Genomic DNA, 14,986 nt, shown 5'->3' on the forward strand with positions numbered 1-14,986 from the left:
TTTCCTTCATCAAAAAAGTTATTTTTTGGTATTTTTTTGGTATTGACAATGTTATTACTCTGAATAATACTCTGACAAAATGCTCTCAATATTTTCATTTCCTTTGAGACATTATTGATATTTTACCCACTTTGTATGTATATCATTAATTATCTCTCCAAAATGGAAATTTTTTTTTTTTTTTTGTCTAGAAACAAATTTTAAAATTCGCCCTGTTAATCAGGGAGCCTTACTCCCCAGCTATTCTGGGAGAAGATTAATTTGCTAATCTGCAGTAGAGAGCATAATTCAGAATCCTTCTCTTTTTCAGGGGTGGGGTTATCACATATCCTAAATCAGATAGCCTAAATCAAGCTGTCTAGGATTTCAGGTTTCAGTCCAGGAAAAGGAAAACCAAAAGAGACATGTGTCTTTTTAAAAACCATTTAAATTTCATGTGTACCTCACTGTACTGTGCGATAATCATCAGGAGTTTAGGATATTTCATTTGATAATCTTCCATAAAGTATTTAATAATATGCACTCGAATATTTCATGACACTATTTAAATGAACTCTATAAACTGGGTGCACACACTTGTAATTCCAAAACTACAGAGACTAAGGCAGAAGGATCACAAATTCAGGGCCAGCCTGGGCAACTTAGTGAGATCCTGTTTCAAAATAAAAATGAAAATGGGGGGCTGGGGTGGTGGCTCAGTGGTACAGCCCTTGCCTAGTGTGTGTGAGGCACTGGGTTCAATCTCAGCACCACACACAAAAAAAAAAACTAAATAGACAAAATAGAGGTATTGTGGGCTGGGGAGATAGCTCAGCTGGTAGAGTGCTTGCCTCGCAAGCACAAGGCCCTGAGTTCGATCCCCAGTACCGCAAAAAAAAAAAAAAAAAAAAATATAGAGGTATTGTGTCCATCTACAACTAAAAAAAATTTTTTAAAAAATGAAAATGGGGAAGGGTGTAGCTTGGTGGTAAAGCACCTGTGTATTAAATCCCCAAGTATTTCCCCCTAGACGCACACAAAGAACTCTGTAATTCTTGTGTGGATATGGGCTCCCCTAAAGGAATAATCTTTTTATTATAGGACTAATTGATTTTTTTTTTTTTTTGGTACTGGGGAATTGAATCTAGGGACGCTTAACCACTGAGCTCCATCCCCACCCCTTTTAATTTTGAGAAGGGTTTCATTAAGTTGCTTAGGGCCTTGCTAAGTTGCTGAGGCTGGCTTTGAACTTGTAACCCTCCTGCCTCAGCCTCCTGAGCGGCTGGGATTACAGGCATCCACCATCACACCCTGCCTCGATAACTGATCTCTACAGTGTGATTTGTTTGTGTTCATTCTACCCAATTCCTGTCCAATACCTAGTGAACTGCCCAAATGGTCCCTAGGACAATCAATCTTGTTTTTGGAATATGACTTCATCAAATAAGGAATTGCAGAAAAGAAAAAGTAATGCACATGAGGAAATCAGCAACTTTAACGCACCATTGTTTTGCTTAGTCCACTGACAGACATGAAATGTCCAAGTGTCTAAATTTGTCTGAGAGCTTGTTAATTTTTTTTTTTTTTTTTTTTTTTTTTTTTTTGCGGTGCTGGGGATCGAACCCAGGGCCTTGTACTTGCAAGGCAAGCACTCTACCAACTGACCTATGCCCCCAGCCCAAGCTTGTTAATTTTTAAGAAAATAACTAACCACAAAACAAAGGGCCCCAAGGGATATCCTGGCCAACTCAGGCCAAGATGGCCTGGGTGCCACCTTCTGGATTAACGCTTAATGGCTCTGCTCAATGGTCACGCAGTCATGCCACACAAGCTGCATCATTCCATGAGCCGTTCTGTTCCTGGCTTAGAGCAGGCCCAACAGACAGGTGACAGTTCTTTTCAGTCCAGGTTACTAAGAGGCAAATCTCATCTTCTTCCATGACCGAGTTTGGGGCCCGACACAGCTCACCTGATTCAGGAAAGCTGCCCTGTGCAGCACTCGCCACCTCACGGGGATTTTCATCCTTCTGCACATGACATTCACTGGAGAGTGTTAAAAAATATTACAGACACCGAGACCCCATCCCAGACCCAAAGAATCCAAATCCAGGGGATGGGGTTCACGATTTGGCAATTTTCAAAGTCTCCCAGAAGATTCTAATGTGTGGAAAAGGCTGAGGACCACTGCTCAAAGAGAAAAAGAGACGGCTGAGCGCTGAGCCGAGAGAGGAAGGGAACCGCAGTGACAGGAATGATAAAATCTAACTGGAGGGACTTGGGAGAAGGCAAATCAAGCTCATGGGGTCTGAATCCCTGGGGCTTCCTTGTAGTATTGGGAGAGGTGCTCCCAGACACAGAGGACCTGGCACATATGAAATATTCACTAAATAGTAGTGAGCTATGAAATTATTATTATATCTAAAATACTTCAATTGTGTGTGTGCATGCGCATGTGTGCTATTGAGAATTGTGCATGCTAGGCAAGGGCCTGACCACTAGGCTACATTCCTAGTACTATTTGTTTATTCATTTGGTACTAGAGATTGAAATGAGGGGTACTCTACCACTGAGCAATATCTACAACACTTTTTAAAAATTTTTCAAAATTTTGCGATGGTTTCACTAAGCTTCTAGGGTTTTGTTGAATTACCAAGGCAGGCCTCTAATTTGCGATCATCCTGCCTCAGCCTCCTGAGTCGCTGGGATGACAGGTATGCATGCCCACTTTAAAATTCTTCAGTTATTTAAGCTTTCCCCCCACAACACTAGGAACTTGTGTATGCTAGGCAAGCACTCTACCACAGCTACACCCTTTGCCTTTTTCATTTTTCATTTTGAGAGAGGCTCTCCCTAAATTGCTAAGGCTGGCCGTAAACCTGCCATCCCCCTGTCTTGGCCTCCTAGTCTCTGGGATTACAGACTTGTGCCACTGTGTCCGAAGGCTCCTGCTTCATCATGCCATAAAGGAAGTTTCATAATCCTTTCTGAACACTCAGGCCTAACACCCTCAATGGAAAAGCTAAATAGGCAATGAGCAGATTTCTCTAGATCTGATTCCTCAACTACCCAAAGTGTGTGAAGTTGAAGGAAAAACCCTCTCTCTGAAAACATTTCTTATATCCCCCGAGGTATTAAGGCTGACTTGACTGAAGGTCAGCACTGAAAGGTCTAGATACTATATTGGATAGTCTGAGTTCCTGCTCTATGGCCACTAATCAGCTTCCTGACCTCAGGTTAATCACCCTACTTCCCCAGAGGCGTTCTTCATCTATCAATCAAGTTTTCAGGACTGAGGACCTCTGAAGTAGAGTCATTCAGAGGACCAGTACAGGGTGAGATAAGGGGCTGGCCTAGGAGCATAAACCAGAATGTTGCTTCTGCTAACAAGAGAACAGAAGTCAGTTTACTTAAACAGTGTGCAAGGAGTTGGTTTACATTATCGTCATCGTTTTTTTGTTTAATTAACCATTCATTTAAAAATATTTTAGCCAGGTGCGATGGCGCATGTCTGTAATCCCAGTGGCTCAGGAGGCTAAGGCAGGAGGAACGCCAGTTCAAAGCCAGCCTCAGCAACTTAGTGAGACCCTAAGCAACTTAGTGAGACTCTGTCTCAAAATAAAAAATAAAAGGGCTGGAGATTAAAAATAAAAGGGCTCAGTGTTTAAGCACTGCTGGGTTGTCCCTAATACCACCCCTGTAAAAAGTACAAGTTTGTGGGATTTAGTGTATTCGGAGTTGTATAACTCCTACCACCAGAATTTTAGAACATTTTCATTACACTAAAAAGAAAATCTCACCATTAGCAGTCACTTCCCCGAAGTCCTAGGCAACCTACTTTCTTTCTTTATAGATTTTCCCATTCTTAATATTCCATATAAATGGAATCATACATATGTAGACTATTGTTAGTGGTTTATTTCACTTAGCTTAATGCTCTCAAGGTTCATCCATCCCTGCTGGGTGTGGAGGCACATGCCTATAATCCCAGCTACTTGGAAGGCTAAGGCAGCAGGATTAGAAGTTCAAGGCCAGCCTGGGCAATTTAGCAAGACCCTGTATCAAAATAAAATAATTAAAGGGGCTGGCGTACTGTAGTGGTAAATCACCCTGGGTTTGATTCCCAGTATCACACACACACAGAAGTAATACATAGAAGGTTCATCCATCCACATTGTAGCATGCATCAGCACTTCATTCCTTTTTTTTTTTTTTTTTTGGTACTGGAAATTGAACCCAGAGGGGTTTAACCCCAAAGCCACATTCCAACCCTTTTTATTATTTATTTTGAAACAGGGTTTAAGTTGCTTAGAGTCTCACTAAGTTGCTGAGGCTGGCTTTGAACTTGTGATCCTACTGCCTCAGCCTCCTGAGCATCTGGGATTACAGGTGTGTGCCACCACACCCAGCCTTCATTCTTTTTTGATGAGGACTAATATTCCATGATATGGATATACCCCATTTTATCTACCCTTTTATCTGTTTATGGATATCTGGGTTGTTTCTACCTTCTGGCTATTATGAATAATACTGCTATAAATATTTGTGTTCAAGTTTTTGTGAGAACATATCTCTTCATGTCTCTCTAGAGTGATGTTTAACTTGGGAGGAACTGCCAAATCTGTTTCCAAAGTGGTTAAGAGACTTTTCTCTTTGGCCCTAGATATATAGAAGTCTGTATGACCCTGTAACAAAAAAACCAAGGGGCTCATAGGCAGGTTTCAGCAAACTCAATTTTGTCTAAGTTCTTTGTAAACTATCATTCCTAGACTAAATTCAGGGAATAATTAGGAATATAAGAAAGTTTGTGGATAAGTTGGATTCCTGGATTCCTATCCTTAAAAATCTGTAAGGACAGAAGAAAAGATTCCCATCTACTCCAAGGGCCCCAGGAACCCTGCAAGAATGTGAGGTTCCATGTACCGAGGCTGGGCTGTCTATCTCCCACAGCAAACAGATGCAGGGAGGTTTCCTACTGAGAAAGGTCTCTGACTTCCCCTCAGTCCTCAGTGACTCACTGGAAATGAGGACAAAATGGTGCTGGAAATTTTCTGCTTCCTTATTTGCCTGCAGAAGTCATGATAATCCTTATAAATTCTAAGTATATCTCTGACATATTTCAGCAAAGCCTTTACTTTTGCATTTTGCCACTCCTTGGGAAACTGCTTACCCCAAATTCCATTTCACCATTGCTAGTTCTTTTGGGTTAATTTCAGTTAGAGACAGCTCCTTACTGTTTGATCTTTGCTGATTCATCTTTTGTTCATTTTTATGCCTACTCTAAGGTCTTTCTTACTCTGGGTCTGAGCCAGATTAAATCCTTTCTGGAACAAGAAAAGGTATAAATAAATGTAGAGTTTCTCTGGTCTGAAAGAGTAATTATTCATAGCTGTGAGACAGAAAGAAGAATTACCAAGGAGTCTGTCAAAGTTAGCTCTAATAATCAATACTGGCATCTTGCTTTTGTGATCCAACTTAAAACAGAATTAAAGATGTTGAATGACCAAAATGTAATTATAACCATATCCTTTTATTTTATTTTTTTAATATTTTGGTACCAGGGATTGAACCCAGGGGTGCTTAACAACTGAGCCACATTCCCAGTCCATTTGGTATTTTATTTAGAGACAGGGTCTCACTGAGTTGCTTAGGACTTCACTAAGTTGCTGAGGCTGCTTTGAACTTGCGATCCTTGCCTCAGCCTCCCAAGCCGCTGGGATTACAGATGTGTGCTACAACGCCTGGACAACTATATCCTTTTAGAACAACTACTCTAACAAAGGAATTTAAGAAAGAAAATGAATTATAATTAAGTATATACTTCTTGTATCCTAATGATCTAATGAGTTAATACAATAGCAATTATACCATAGAGCATAGAAAGCTTTATTTTATAAGGTATTTTTACATTCATTATTCTGTGTGAATTTCAAACATCCTTGTGCGGTGGCTTATGGATATTATCATTTTCAGGTAAGAAAAGAGACACAGAAAGGTTATTTAACTTGTACTCTGTCGTTTATCTGGATAGTGGTGAGGACAGAATTTGAACTTGAGGCTTAGAGCTATATCCCCAGACCTTTTTCACTTTTTATGGTGAGTGCTTGTTCTGCCTCAGTCTTCGGAGTAGCAGGGATCACAGGCATTTGTCACTGCATTCAGCTATTTGTTTTTTCTCAGATTCTATCCATAGACCTCTTCCCTTTAACTCTACAAACCCTCCTCAAGCAGTCTCAGACACTTCTGGCTCTGACTTGTATCTGCTCACTGCCAGTCCCAACTTCCATTTACAGTCCTCACATCTCTCCTGAGAATCAGTCCAGTGTACCCAAATGTTCACTAGAAATTTCTACCTGGAAATCTCAAAGCACTCTAACTATCTGCTTTGGTTTTAATGTATCTCCCCAAAGTTCTTCCCCACGTATTGGAAACATTTCCAAATTTGTATATTAAGGGTGTTGGGAGCTGGGCCTTTGGAAAGTAATCAGGATTCGATGAGGTCAGGAGGATGGGACCCCCATTAGTGGTTTGATGAGCAGAGGAAGAGAGACCTGAGCTGGCACCCTTGCCGTGTCTCACCATGCAAGGACTACTGCCATGTTATGATGCAGACAGGAGGCCCAGATCAGATGCCAGACAGATGCTGCTGGCACCATGCTCTTGGACTTCCCAGCCTTCAGAACTGTGAGCCAAATAAATTTCTTTTGCTTATGAATTACCTCATCTCAGGAATTTTGTTATGGCAATAGAAAACTGAATACCACAACATCTAAAACAGAAGTTATCTTTATCACATCAAAATCTTTCAAAAGCTCTTAAATTTTCTATTTCAGCAAATATTAGCACCTTTTATCAGCTAGCCAATCTAAAAATGTTACCCTTGACTCCCCTCTCTTCACTTCCTAAAGACAATTAATACTATTCTTTTGGCCTCATGAATTCATTCATTTCTATTATTCCTTCTATATCTGTTTTCAAACTCCACACTCTGGGTAGGTCTGTAGTGACGGCTTTCTAATGGTCTTCCAGCCTCCAGCCTCCGCCCCCACATTCTCTTTTCTACACAGCACTGCCATGGTTCTTCTAAAAACGTGAACTTGATCAAATTAGGCCCTGCTTCCAAGTGGCATTGGTTCAGTATTGTTTCTTAGGATTCTATACACATTTTTTCAAAAATACGGCTCTACTCTTCTAGAATAAGTCTGTTACTTCCTGAATAGCAAGAGAGAGTTTAGCATAATGGTCAAGAATACATGTGGCCTGAGGCCTAACTCTGCCAGTTCTTGGCTGGGGCAAATTCTTAATCTTTCTGTCTTATTTTCTTCACCTGGAAAATGTGAATGATGGTGACTATACTTACCTACATCACTGGGTTGAGTCTACTGCTGAATATTAAGGATAAAAAAAAGTAACTGATACATCTAAAGGCTCAGTAAATATTAGATAAAATTATCGTTATCCAGCTATAAGTTAAAGAGTTGATCCAACAGGTGACCTCTGCTATGACATTTTCCCACTTCCTCAGGCAGTTAGTTTCACCTTCCCTTTGTGCTCTGTAGCCTTAATCAACCTTCCTACAGTCACACTTGCCATTGAATCACAGACAATTTTGTGTGCTTGACTCCTGCAACGGAAGTTTGTGCTCCTAAGGATTAGGGTTATGTTTCAATGTGACTATGCCTCACCCTACTGCTTTGCACAGTGCCTGATTTAATAGGTATACACTACAGTTTTGTTAAATGAACAGATTTTCATCCCTCCCTTTATGGGGCCTAATAGACTCTGCTTGTAGCACATTATCCTTGAAAGCCTCAGAACATGTCTTCCCCATATCTGTATCTAAGAAGCACACACAGCAAGCCGGGCACAGTGGTGCATGCCTACAAACCCAGCAACTCAGGAGGCTGAGACAGGAAGATTGCAAGTTCAAGGTCAGCCTCAGCAACTTAGTGAGGCCCTAAGCAACTAAGTGAGATCCTGTCTCAAAATAAAAAAATAAAAAGGATTGGAGGGGCTGGGGTTGTGGCTCAGGGGTAGAGCACTTGCCTAGCATGTGTGAGGGACTGGGTTCGATCCTCAGCACCACATAAAAATAAATAAATAAATAAATAAAATAAGTGAGTAAAGTTCTAAAAAAAAAAAAAGGTTGGAGATGTAGCTCAGGGATAAAGTACCTCTGGGACCAATCATCAGTACCAATTAATTAATTAATTAATTAAAAAATACACAGCAGACAGAAGCTATACAAAATGATCTCCATGGGCCAGTATCATAGTGACAAATTCAAATCTTTCCCTTCAGAGTACTATGTCTACAAGATTCCTAAAGGCTGAACTAGTGAGGATATGTGAAGAAGTCTCACCTCAAACTATTTATTATGAGGCACTGAATAAGACCAGAAATGCTTTATAACTTTTGCATTTGAAATCATATTGATTGGATTCCCTCTAGGGCCTAAGTCACTGCAAAGTAAAGTATAAGAGCTCTTTCTTCCCAGATTCTCATAAAGTGCTGACATTTGTGCCATTACTATAAAATTTTACTTTCAGCGTGACTTAATTATTTATAGTCTTAATATCAATCTCTATCAATGACTCAAAACTCTTTCAGTTCTAGTAGAGCTACCTGAAGTGGTAAGGAACTAAAGGTCAAAAAGCTATAAGATCGGCTTGGGAGGTAGAGTTTCAAAGCCAGCCTCAGCAACAGTGAGGCACTAAGCAACTCAGTGAGACCCCGTGTTTAAATAATAAAAAGTACAAAAAAGGGCCAGGGATATGGCTCAGTGGTTGAGTGCCCCTGAGTTCAAGCCCCAGCACCAAAAAAAGAAAAAAGCTGTAAGAAAATTTCAGCAAGTGTAATATTTCTCATTCTAATGCACAGGTTAAACATCAGATAGCACAATGATTAATTTTTTCTTTCTTTCTTTCTTTTTTTTTTGGTACTGAAGATTTAACCAAGGAATGCTTTACCACTGAGCTCTAATCCCACCTGTATTTTTTGTTTTCTATTTTGAGACAGGGTCTCACTGAGTTGCTTAGGGCCTCAATAAGTTACTGAGGCTAACCTTGAACTTATGATTCTCCTGCCTCTGCCTCCCAAGCTGCTGGGATTATAGGCGAGGGCCACATTAAAGGAGGGTACCAACATACCTGGCTAGCGTGATAATTTCCTAAGAGGTGGGAGAAAATCTATCCTGGTGAAGACTAGGAGTTAGAGGGGGAAAAGACCTGACTGAAATAAAAAGTCTTAAATAACATTGCCTCTAAGTAAAAAGTATGGCTGGCAAACAGGCATATACCATATGGTCAATCTCTTTCATGACAAAAATAAGTATTTTCATTAGTGGAAAAAAAGTACCACTGTACTAGTCAATTTGTTTTGTAGTAGTTATTTATTTTGGGGGTACTAGGAATCTAACTCAGGACTCCATACATGCCCAGGCAAGCATTCTACCACTGAGCTACACCCCCAACCAGCACTGGTTGATTTTTTTTTTTTGGTACCAGGGATTTAATCCATGAGCAATTCATTGAGCTATATCCTCAGCCCTTATTATTTTTTATTCTCAGACAAAGCCTCACTAAGTTCCTGAGGCTGGCCTCGAACTTGTGATCCTCCTGACTCAACCTCCCCAAGTTGCTGTATTATAGGCATGTGCTACCACACCCAGCCTGTACTTTTTTTTTTTTTTTTTTTTTTTTTTTTGGTTAAAGAATATGTTTGCCAAAGGATGAATGATCTCACTGATAAGCAGATGATGACACTTAATGCGGGGTGGGAGGGGGCAAGAATGGAGGAAGGAGGGACTGTATAGAGGGAAAAGAGAGGTGGGAGGGGTAGTGGGGATGTAAAAAATAACAGAATGAATCAAACACCATTACCCTATGTAAATGTATGATTATGCAAATGGTATGCCTTGACTCTATGTACAAACAGAAACAACGTGTATCCCATTTGTTTACAATTAAAATAAATTAAAATTAAAAAAAAAAGAATATGTTTGCCTTAAAAATGGTGTAAATGAATATCTACTGGTCTTAGAAGACTGTAAAAGTTGTTATGAAAGTAGAATTTCAAGCTGGATGAGGAGTTGCAGCTTATAAGCCCAGCTCCTGGAGGTTGAGGCAGGAGGATGGCAAGTTCAAAGCCAGCCTGGTCAATTTAGCAAGACTCCGTCTCAAAACAGAAACCAAAAACCAATGACAACAACAAAAAAAGGGGGGGGGGGGCAGGGAGTGCCAGAGTGCTCCTGGGGTCAGTCCCCAGTACTATAAGTGAATAAACAGATAAAAAAAACCAAATTTAATTTATAAAAACATAAATAGATTATATATGTATGTACACATATATGATCTGAATGAACACAGACCAAGGTTTCTCTGGTTGGATAATTATGGATATTAGGTCTTGTAAATTGCCTTTTTGTTGTTGTTGTATTTTTCTAATATGTACTTGTTTTATTTAAACAAGGAACTGTTTTAAATACAAAAGAATATGCTTTTCACCATAAATCTATAATGATTATTTAAAAAATTAAGACATCATTTAAAGTTACTTACCAAGAGATTCTCTCCTGCCACTCCTCTGTTGTTAAAAACCACACATCTAAAAATCAGGAAAGTAATTCTGTTATTTCTGCACATGAACCTTATGATAATGTTCAACAACTTCATCTAAATGGTCTACAAGACAATTTCAGTTCTTTAAATTCAACATATGCATTCAAAATTAGGAAGCTGTATATTGAAGTGAAATTAATTTTTCCTACCAAAAAAAACCAGAATATTTACAACTTCTCTCTATGCATATGTAGGGGTCTTAGATGAGAATTATTAAAACAATTCCAAAAACAAGCTGAATTTAAATGGTTTTGCTTCAAGTATGTCCTATACCCAACTGTATTTGTAACATTGATGAGAATCTATTTATATTCTAAGAAACAGCCCTTGTTCCCTCAAGGCTCAGAAAACATGGAGAATGCAATTTCACACGAGATGAAAAACAGGTAGAACTACAAGGAGCCTGACACCTGAGCTGCAAGGACAGGCCCCTGTTGTGCTACAGACCCTGTTATGCTAGTTGAACTGGGTGAAGGAGAGAGGATCTTACATCTTCCTAAGACTCCGTTTGCATCTCCTGGAAAAATGGGTGATGTTCTGATGAGAACTCAATGAAAGTTCTCTGTCAATAGTAGCCTCCCTGTTGATAACTTAAAAGTTACTCCTTACCTAACCATAATCCCAGATACATATGTATTTGCCCTTCTTGGACTAAGTCCTGACTTGTGGGGTTTTTTTTGGGGGGGTGAGGGAGGTACTGGGAATTGAACTCAGGGGTACTCAATCACTAAGCCACTTCCGCAGCCCTTTTCTGCATTTTATTTAGAGACAAGTTCTCACTGAGTGGCTGCTTAGCACCTCACTGTTGCTGAGGCTGGCAACTCTCAATTCTTCTGCCTCAGCCTCCTGAGCCACTGGGATTACAGGCCTGTACCACTTTGCCTGGTCTGATTTATGTCTTTATAGATTCTTATCAACTTAGTGAGTCTATATTCATGTCAATTAAACTTCATTTTGTTTTCAGGTATTTACTTATTCAAATCAATCAAGGCCATTTAAAAGGTTCAAATTCTCTTCTTTCAGATGCCCCTGCTCCTTGTGCAGGTTCTGAGCACCAATGAGTTAAATGCCCTACAGAACATGTACTCTCCTCTCAGGGAGTTAGATTTCAAGGCACACCATCTCCATTCAATGTGGTGTTCAAGGAATGTACTTGCAAAGAAATTCTTTCTTGCATCCAAAAAGGCATACAGAAAATTCCTATTAGGTCCAACTAAAAGAAGAGAAATGTTTAGAAATCTCAGAAATCTGATTCGAGAAAAAGTTAGAAATGCTGCATTTTTACTTAACTTGTCTAAGAGAAATCTTAAACACACCATAAATACATGCAGAAGTTAAAGCAGGGTCAGTTATTCCTTTATCTTTTCTTGCTAAAAAGAATGGCAAGAGAGACTAGATATCAATTATATTTAAGTCGGCCACTTTCATTCACTTGCATAAGCATCTAAGTCACACAGGAATTACTATGAAAGAAAACTGTGACCTTGAACCCTGAAGCTCCTTGTCATTCATATAAGAATTTCTTTTAGAGTATAAACTTTAAGTAAGTATTAAAATGGCTTCTGGAGCAAGATGTCATCATGTGACTGCCACTGAGAGAGGGTGACAGAGTTAGTGAGATGACAGAAAAATATGAACTGCAAACTTGTGAAAAAATAAACCTATACATTTGGGATTTTCTTCAAAACTGCAGACTAGGGTATCTGTACTTTCCCTTAGGCAACTTTGGAAACTGGATCATAGCTCTGGTACATTTGCTAGAGGAAGAACTGAAATGACTTTTTTTAAAACATTTATTTTTATTGTAAACAAATGGAATACATATTTCCATTTGTACATGGAGTAACATGCAGAAGTTACTATTTGCAGATTACCATTTGCGTAATCATACATGTACATAGGGTAATGATGTTTGAAACATTGTTATTTTTTCCTTCCCCCCACCCCTCCCACCCTCTTTTCCCTCTATACAGTCCCTCCTTCCTCCATTCTTGCCCCCCTCCCACCCCCCATTATGTGGCATCATCTGCTTATCAGCAAGATCATTCGTCCTTTGGCTTTTTGAGATTGGCTTATCTCACTTAGCATGATGGTCTCCAATTTCATCCATTTGCCTGCAAATGCCATAATTTTATTATTCTTTATAGCTGAGTAATATTCCATTGTATATATATATACCACAGTTTCTTTATCCATTCATCAATTGAAGGACATCTAGGTTGGTTCCAGAGTCTGGCTATTGTGAATTGAGTAGCTATGAACATTGATGTGGCTGTATCTCTGTAGTATGCTGATTTTAAGTCCTTTGGGTATAGGCCGAGGAGTGGGATAGCTGGGTCAAATGGTGGGTCCATTCCAAGTTTTCTAAGGAATCTCCACACTGCTTTCCAGATTGGCTGCACTAATTTGCAGCCCCACCAGCAATGTATGAGTGTACCTTTTTCCCCACATCCTCTCCCACACTTATTGTTGCTTGTATTCTTGATAATCGCCATTCTAATTGGGGTGAGGTGGAATCAGTGTAGTTTTGATTTACATTTCTCTTATTACTAAAGATGGTGAACATTTGTTCATATGTTTGTTGATTGCTTGTAGATCTTCTGTGAAGGTCTGTTCATATCCTTAGCCCATTTGTTGATTTGGTTATTTGTATTCTTGGTGTAGAGTTTTTTGAGTTCTTTATATATTCTGGAAATTAGTGTTCTATCTGAAGTATGAGTGGCAAAGATATTCTCCCACTCTGTAGGCTCTCTCTTCGCATTGCTGATAGTTTCCTTTGCTGAGAGAAAGCTATTTAGTTTAAATCTATCCCAGTTATTGATTCTTGCTTTTATTTCTTGTGCTATGGGAGTCCTGTTAAGGAAGTCTGATTCTAAGCCAACAAGGTGACGATTTGGACCTACTTTTTCTTCTATAAGATGCAGGGTCTCTGGGCTGATTTCAAGGTCCTTGATCCATTGTGAGTTGATTTTTGTGCAGGGTGAGAGATGGAGTTTAGTTTCATTCTGTTACATATGGATTTCCAGTTTTCCCAGCACCATTTGTTGAAGAGGCTATCTTTTCTCCATTGCATATTTTTGTCACCTTTGTCTAGTATGAGAAAATTGTATTTATTTGGGTTTTTGTCCGTGTCCTCTATTCTATACCATTGATCTACCTGTCTATTTTGGTGCCAATACCATGCCGTTTTTGTTACTATTGCTTTGTAGTATAGTTGAAGTTCTGGTATTGCGATATCCCCCATTTCACTCTTCTTGCTAAGGATTGCTTTAGCTATTCTGGGTTTCTTTTTCTTCCAGATGAATTTCATGATTGCTTGCTCTATTTCTGTAAGGTACATCATTGGGATTTTAATTGGAATTGCATTGAATCTGTATAGCACTTTTGGTAGTATGGCCATTTTGACAATATTAGTTCTGCCTGTCCAAGAACATGGGAGATCTTTCCATCTTCTAAGGTCTTCCTCAATTTCTTTCTTCAATGTTTTGTAGTTTTCATCGTAGAGATCTTTTACCTCTTTGGTTAGATTGATTCCCAAGTATTTTATTCTTTTTTTTTTTTGAGGCTATTGCAAATGGAGTTGTTTTCCTTATTTCCCTTTCAGACGTTTCATCTCTTGCATATAAAAATGCTTTAGATTTATGCGTGTTGATTTTATAGCCTGCTATTTTGCAGAATTCATTGATGAGGTCTAGAAGTTTTCTGGAGGAGGTTTTTGGATCCTCTAAATATAGAATCATGTCATCAGCAAATAGTGACAGCTTAAGTTCCTCTTTTCCTATTCGTATCCCTTTATTTTTTTTAGTCTGCCTAATTGCTTTGGCTAGAGTTTCGAGGACAATGTTGAATAGAAGTGGTGAAAGAGGACATCCCTGTCTTGTTCCTGTTTTTAAAGGGAATGGTCTGAAATGACCTTTCCCCATGTCTTTGTTCTGGATGATGTTCAAATCAGCAGCGGTCATTATTATCCACTTCTAGCTTTGGACATGCAGCAGAATCAAGCAGCCATCGAGGATGGCAGATGAGGGCTGCCAATCTGTTCCTCTCTCAGAGACAAGAGCTGGTTGTGAGGCTACTAAGGATGTGCAAGGCTGTGTTAACTTGCCTAACAACTCCTCAATTTTTACATTTTATTCCAGATGGTTTTAAAATGTATATGTATGAGGAAATTTGGTTTGCAAAATTTGTTTTCCGTTCATATTTTAACTATTTAAATTTTCTTCTCAAAAGAAGGAAAAGAGAAATGAAGAGAAGAAATGCCAAATAAAGAATAAATCTGGTGTGACAACCTTTCTGGGACAAATGTGCCTTGGTTTGGATGTGGTTTGAATATATCCCCTAAGGGTTCATGTGTTGAAACTTAATCCCTATTAGGAGGCATTAGGAAGGCA

At 39.2% G+C, this 14,986-nt stretch overlaps 1 protein-coding gene across 2 annotated transcripts in view; it reads right to left on the bottom strand.

Annotated features, from left to right (window-relative positions):
* ABHD3 (abhydrolase domain containing 3, phospholipase) overlaps nucleotides 1-14,986 on the bottom strand; it is a 49,862-nt gene that overhangs the window by 17,342 nt on the left and 17,534 nt on the right. For both annotated transcript variants that reach the window (XM_079108353.1, XM_079108352.1), the window contains exon 4: nucleotides 10,536-10,581. In XM_079108353.1, the coding sequence (XP_078964479.1) occupies nucleotides 10,536-10,581 (46 nt within the window). The remainder of the gene's footprint in view (nucleotides 1-10,535; nucleotides 10,582-14,986) is intronic.

Source organism: Sciurus vulgaris (genome assembly GCF_902686455.1).
Source record: "Sciurus vulgaris genome assembly, chromosome: 13".
Lineage (NCBI taxonomy): Eukaryota > Metazoa > Chordata > Mammalia > Rodentia > Sciuridae > Sciurus > Sciurus vulgaris.